This window comes from Pleuronectes platessa, chromosome 4 (assembly GCF_947347685.1).
Source record: "Pleuronectes platessa chromosome 4, fPlePla1.1, whole genome shotgun sequence".
In the NCBI taxonomy this organism is placed as follows: domain Eukaryota; kingdom Metazoa; phylum Chordata; class Actinopteri; order Pleuronectiformes; family Pleuronectidae; genus Pleuronectes; species Pleuronectes platessa.
Window position 1 is genome coordinate 30414500 of NC_070629.1, and position 6728 is coordinate 30421227.

The 6728-nt window shown below is 47.6% G+C and overlaps 1 protein-coding gene across 1 annotated transcript; it reads right to left on the bottom strand.

The window, feature by feature from the left end:
* Positions 1–1616: 1616 nt before the first annotated feature.
* Positions 1617–4139, bottom strand: LOC128438048 (actin, non-muscle 6.2). The gene is made up of 8 exons (XM_053420408.1): positions 4002–4139; positions 3792–3920; positions 3579–3689; positions 3396–3480; positions 3036–3197; positions 2734–2925; positions 2456–2637; positions 1617–2138 (listed from the first exon to the last, which is right to left on the bottom strand). Exons 1-8 carry the CDS (start codon positions 4122–4124, stop codon positions 1995–1997), a joined length of 1128 nt encoding a protein of 375 aa, XP_053276383.1. The 5' UTR covers positions 4125–4139; the 3' UTR covers positions 1617–1994.
* Positions 4140–6728: the final 2589 nt, after the last annotated feature.

Genomic DNA, 6728 nt, shown 5'->3' on the forward strand with positions numbered 1-6728 from the left:
GCCCTGGGGGGCACCGGTGTTGAGAGTCAGGGTGGAGGATGTGGTGCTGCCGATCCGCACCGCCTGTGGTCTGCCCGTCAGGAGGTTCATGATCCACTCACGGAGGGCGATGTTGAGCCCAAGGTCTCTGAGCCTGGTGACGAGCTTCAGGGGCACGATGGTGCTGAAGCTGAACTGTAGTCGATGAACAGCATCCTCACATATGTGTCCCTCTGGTCCAGGTGGGAGAGGACAGTGTGGGGGGGGAGGGAGATGGCATCTGCAGTCGACCTATTTGACCTGTAGGCAAACTGAAGAGGGTCCAGAGAGTCAGGGAGGGAGGAGGTGATGAAGGGAGGGAGGAGGTGAGGAAGGGAGGGAGGAGGTGATGACTGGTTGGACCAGCCGCTCAAAGCACTTCATGATGATGGAAGTGAGTGCTACTGGGCGGTAGTCGTTCAGGCAGAGGGTTTTAGTTTTCTATGGAACAGGGACAATGATGGTCTTCTTGAGACATGTGGGGACATCAGACTGGAGCAGTGACAGGTTGAAGAAGTCTGTGAACACATCTGCTGATCTGCACATACCTGGAGAGCTCGGCCAGGGATCCCATCAGGACCAGGTGCCTTGCATTAGTTGATCCGGTTGAGATATCTCCACACGTCTGCCCTGGATATGGAGGTGGCTGAGGTGTAGAGCGGTCGTCCTCCAACATGAGGGTCGGCAGTTCGATCCCCAGTCTTCCCCATCTGCATGCCCAAGTGTCCTTGGGCAAGATGCTGAACCCTGAATGCTCCCCATAGAACAACAAAGTGCTGCTAATAGATGCTCTGTATGAATGTATGTGTGAATGTGTGTGTGAATGTGTGTGTGAATGGTTGAATGTAAAACGGTAAAGAGCTTTGAGTCAACAAGACTAGAAAGACAGATGCAGACCCTACATCAGAGCTGCTGCGCTTTGCTTTGGAGTCGGAGATGGTTCTGAGTCCAGCCCATTGTCCTTGTGTCCTGGAAGAGGATCCTCACATGTGACTGAGCTTCATTCACTGATCACTAAGTGTCTCTGTAGTTTGACTCTAGTTGAGTTAAGAACAGAGGAAGTTGCTCCTTGTTAACATTTATGAGACAATTCAAAATAAATGTGATTGATTCCCGTTGTTTTCATACATGTTTGTTTTAATCAGCAGCATCAGACAGATGCTTCAGGTAAGACACCATGAAACTTGGGGAGAAAGGAGAACTCATTGAATTTTGGTACAAATGTGAAAGAATTTTTTTTCCAATAATTCATGGATCTTGATTTTAATGATAAAACACATTAGGGGGGCAGACGTTTAGCAGTGTTTTGTGTACTTGACGTTATGATGCAGAGTGAAGTTAGAAAACAGTTCATCCGACCTGGTTTATCTGCACCAATGATTTTATCATCCATACAAGGATCTTTATAAAGATTTAAATCACACATCTGGTGTTTCACTGCAGATCCAAACAAAAGTCTGGATTTAAACGTGTTCCATGAAGGAAACTGTCGGAGACCTTCTCGTCTGAAAGTGTTTGAACAGTGAGAAGATTTATTTCACGTGGGATTCAAACTTCAAATGTAAAAGCAGCAAATGACGACATTGGAGAAGCTGAGGTCAAATCTTGGCATTTTATTGTTGAGCGTGAACTCTGCTGAGAGCACGAGGACAGCTCGACTCCGACAGAGACAAGAGACCAGCAGAGTATTGATGTGCAGTTTGGATGGTTACAGTGTAAGAGGTGGACAGACGGTGTGTTTGAGAACATCAGGAGTTTATCAGCAGACAGAGTGAAAGCTCAGAGCCGAGTTGGAGCGGCACAGACGAGAGTTCCTGTGAGGATCTGCTGAACTCAATCATTAAAACAGTCACTGGAGTTCTCTTGCATGTGGCGTCTCACATCTTTAGTTCATTCAAAGATTCTCCAGAGATGTTTCCTGGTGGATGAACGACGACGTGCAGCTTCATGCTCTCCTCCGTCTTCTCTTTCTTCTTCTAGAAGCACTTGCGGTGGACGATGCTGGGGCCGGACTCGTCGTACTCCTGCTTGCTGATCCACATCTGCTGGAACGTGGAGAGGGAGGCCAGGATGGAGCCACCGATCCAGACCGAGTACTTCCTCTCTGGAGGAGCGATGATCTGAAGGTGAGGAGGGAACAAAGGTCAGTGGGTCGTCCCTCCAGCAGAGAGTTAAGGACAAGAGGTCGCATCTTCTACAGATCGTTAATATCTGTGAGGAAATTGTGATTTGTGAATATGAGCTAAACAAATGTTTTTAAATGTTGACGACCCGTTAAAACATCCGTTAAAGTTTTCATGTGTGAGGCAAGTGATGAAAAGTTGAAGATACCGATCATGTGGGATAAAAGCTTTTTTAATGTTTACTCGAGTTAGAATTCATGTTTCCTGTGATTGGTTGAAACAAAAGTTTCTGCGTGAACGGCCAAACTGCGTACCTTGATTTTCATGGTGGGAGGGGCCAGGGCAGTGATCTCCTTCTGCATGCGGTCAGCGATGCCGGGGAACATGGTGGTGCCGCCGGACAGCACAGTGTTGGCGTACAGGTCCTTACGGATGTCCACGTCGCACTTCATGATGCTGTTGTAAGTCGTCTCGTGGATGCCGGACGACTCCATTCCTGAACACAGACACGGGTTAGGACTCAGTTGAACTTGTAGCACGCACCACTAACACCAGGAGGATATGATGAGGTCAGAAAAGTGTTTTCACAAACCGAGGAACGACGGCTGGAAGAGCGCCTCCGGGCAGCGGAACCTCTCGTTCCCGATGGTGATGACCTGTCCGTCAGGAAGCTCGTAGCTCTTCTCCAGGGTGGAGGAGCTGGCCGCTGTCTGCATCTCCTGCTCAAAGTCCAGAGCCACGTAGCTGAGCTTCTCCTTGATGTCACGCACAATCTCACGCTCGGCTGGAGTTCAATCAGGAAACATTTGAGTTAGAAAGACAAATGTTCTGGACACAGAAAAAGGTTTCAAGACATTTACAAGCTGCAGACATCAGAAGTGACAAGTGTCCTACCGGTGGTGGTGAAGCTGTAGCCTCGCTCGGTGAGGATCTTCATCAGGTAGTCAGTCAGATCTCGGCCAGCCAGGTCCAGACGGAGGATGGCGTGAGGCAGAGCGTAGCCCTCGTAGATGGGAACAGTGTGGCTGACACCGTCACCAGAGTCCATCACGATACCTGGCAGAGCAGAACACAGCCAGTCAGAAAGAGAACGTCCTGAACTCAGTGACCTGCAGGGTTCTACATTTAATATGCTCTGCTGCACTTTCACTATCGGCCACTAGAGGCAGAGCAGGGACTAAATCTATCTGAAGTCATTTTGTGACTCGTGCTAAGATCTTAGAGCTTTGAGAGAGTCGGTGGTCGTGTTCTCACCTGTGGTACGACCGGAGGCGTACAGTGACAGGACGGCCTGGATGGCCACATACATGGCCGGACAGTTGAAGGTCTCGAACATGATCTGCAACAAAGACATATTGAAGAGTTAGAACAAAACGACCTCTCAAACTCTGTGGCTCAGGTTCCTCCTTTTCGCTGGACCGCTCGCTCACAACACACCTGAGTCATCTTCTCCCTGTTGGCCTTGGGGTTGAGGGGAGCCTCGGTCAGCAGGACTGGATGCTCCTCAGGAGCAACACGGAGCTCGTTGTAGAAGGTGTGATGCCAGATCTGCAGGACAGGACAGACGGTCAGAGGACGCACCACAAACCATCCAGCTCACCAGCTCTCCTCTGCACTTCTCCATCAACCTCACATCAACACAAACGTCACCTTCTCCATGTCGTCCCAGTTGGTGACGATGCCGTGCTCGATGGGATACTTCAGGGTCAGGATGCCTCTCTTGCTCTGAGCCTCGTCTCCCACGTAGCTGTCCTTCTGTCCCATTCCCACCATCACGCCCTGCACACACACAAAGCTTTAAACCTGCAGTGACGGTTTGATGGTCTAAGACACGAGGTGGCGTCAGGTGTCCTTCGTTACCTGGTGTCTGGGGCGGCCCACGATGGACGGGAACACAGCGCGGGGGGCGTCGTCCCCGGCGAAGCCGGCCTTGCACATGCCGGAGCCGTTGTCAACAACGAGGGCAGCTACCTCGTCTTCCATTTCTGAAACATTCAGATTTAGGCATTGAGTCCCTCGGCTTATTCAACCTGAGTAAATAAGCTCCAACCTGAGAAAACGTCCTCTACTGTGAAACTTGATTTCTTCAGCTTCACTGTCGGAACCGGATTTTCAACTTTAATCTCATTTCTGATCTTTTGGCTCAGTTCACACTTGGTTATTAACGAGTGGTGTTTGTGATCCAATCACAAGTGGACAGCTCTGAGTGCGTTCACACCCGACATTAAAATGTGGCCCCACTTGTGTCTCGTGATCGCATCTCACTTTCCCGCCCTTTATGCAAAAAAACAGGTACATCATTTCCGTTCTAAAAGACACAACTGTACTCACAGGTGTCGACTTGTGAAAGTATCACAAAAACCACATGTTCACTTGTTTGATAAAACGTGTCATGACCTCAGGTCCTCAGCCCGTCCTGTGGTGAACAGGACGGGCTGAGGACCGAGGGTGAAGGTCCCGACTCTGTGGAGCATCGTCCCTGAGAAGACCCGTCTGAACCTTCTCCTCTTTGAAATCTCTTCAAGACGCATGTTCATTAATGTTCTTTCTTACGACCGGATGTCTGCATTCACCTTGAACACCTTGAAAGCCTGATCTCATTATTATTATTATCCATATTTTCTATTGTAGGCATTTACTGCTGGTTTCTTTCAAGTGTTTTAATTAGTTACCTGTTCATTGAAAAAATTGTGATTGAGAAAAACGAAGTGTTAAATATATGAAACAAAGTAAAAATGACGAGTCCAGCGTTCGTGCCTCAGCTCGGACTCATTTTAAACTGAAAAATAAAGCGATCATAGTTTTCACATCGTTGTTGAGTTGAGTTCGAGTCCTGTGGCCCACGAGACACACGCTGGAGCGCCGGGCGCGGCAGCTCGAGTCGTCCAACCTGAAAACTTGAGGACACGTCCTGTCGCTTCAGGACATTTTCAAAAACCAGTTCAGTCAGAACAACAGCTTGAAGTCAAGTAATGTTTATATAACTCAAGGCTGACCTTATTGATTGAGTTTTAATTTAATTTAATTTATATATGCAATTATTATTCACTACACTTTTTGTCAGTTATATTCTTTTATTTATTTATCCAACTTTTTTACCTCTGGTTTTACTTTCTCATCCTCTAGCATTTTATTATTTTAATATTTTATCTTTGGTTTCTTGTGTCAAATATATATATCAAATAAAAGACAAAGTTTCATCACTTCTTGTCAATATTATTGTGCTTTGTGTGGATGGGGGGGGGGGGGGGGGGGGGGTCGTAAAGTAAAGAAATGAAGTCTGGCCCGAATCTTCCTGATATAAGTCAGTAACACAGCTTTAGACGCAGATCATAACAATATATTGTTTAAGTTGAGTGACAGGAGACACATTCATATCTAGATTAAATTTAAAATATATAAACTCCATTAAACTTTATTGATGACAGAGCGGCTGGACTTTAATTCTCTCGTGTGAGAGTCAAAGTTTCAGCTCAGTGAGGAACAAAAACCTTCAGGAGCTGAGACAGGAAGCTCAAAATTAAAATTAAATCAAAGAAATAATCAAACTCAATTAATCTGAGTCTTTCTTGACGAGAGAAGCCTGTGAGAGAAGGATGCTGAGGAACTAGTCCATGCATTTGTTCCCCTGAGACTGGATTACTGTGGTTCTTTATTATCAAGATGACCCATGAGTCTGTGAAAAGCCTCCAGTTGGTCCAAGATGCTGACGGGAACTAGAAGAGATCATCTCACTGCTCTAAGCTTCTCTGCACTGGCTCCCTGTAAAACTCTGAAAATCCAGATCCTGCTCCTCACATGTAAAGATCTGAACAATAAAACCCTTCATATATCAAAGAGCTCATAACACTGTCCTGTCCAAAGAGATCACTGCTCTCCCAAAACACAGGTTCTCTGGTGGTTCTAGAGTCTGTAAGGGCAGAACAGGAGGTAGAACCTTCAGCTGCCAGGCTCCTCTCCTGTGGAACCCTTCGAGTCCGACACCATCTCAACATTTAAGGTCCTGAACCATCACTTAGTTAGGCAGCTATAGGTCAAGTCTGTTGGAGAACTCCCATCATGCACTGAAGCTGCACAAGTGTTCTTGGTCTCCCTCTCCTCTCTCCCCCCTCCCCCCTATCTGTCCCTCTCCTCTCGCCCTTGAATTGACTTTTACATTGATCCATTAATGACGATAGAGCTCTTTGAATCTTGAGCTCCACAGAGTGATGAGCACTTTCCTGAGGTTCATGCTCCTCACTGACACGTGTTGAGCTGAAGGTCACAGAAACTGCACCTTATTCTTCACTGTGGACCTCTCGTGCTGGTGTCTGTGTGCTGGTTCCGTGTCTGAGTGCTGGTTCAGTGTCAGTGTGCAGGTGAGCCAGGCAGCAGCAGCTTCTTACCTGTGCAGGTGAGTGTCAGGGTGCAGGTGAAGTCTTGCAGATGTTCCTCTGCTCCAGCTGTGTTTGGTTGAGAAACATCCCAAGTCAAGCCGAGGCCTTTTATTTGCTCGCAGGGTCACTGTTGTTTCCCTTAAAAGGTAACGTTCACTCAGCCCTCTCCTCATTGGTCGAGGTGAGCGTGGACCTGCTGAAAACCCCTGGG

What these genes read in the sequence shown, in the direction of transcription:
- LOC128438048 (XM_053420408.1), bottom strand. Translation starts at nt 4,124, where the DNA reads ATGGAAGACGAGGTAGCTGCCCTCGTTGTTGACAACGGCTCCGGCATG. An exon ending in ACAGGGAGAAGATGACTCAG is followed by an intron (nt 3,481 to 3,578) that starts GTGTGTTGTGAG and finishes TCTTTGTTGCAG; the next exon opens with ATCATGTTCGAGACCTTCAA. An exon ending in CTCCCACCATGAAAATCAAG is followed by an intron (nt 2,139 to 2,455) that starts GTACGCAGTTTG and finishes CCTCACCTTCAG; the next exon opens with ATCATCGCTCCTCCAGAGAG.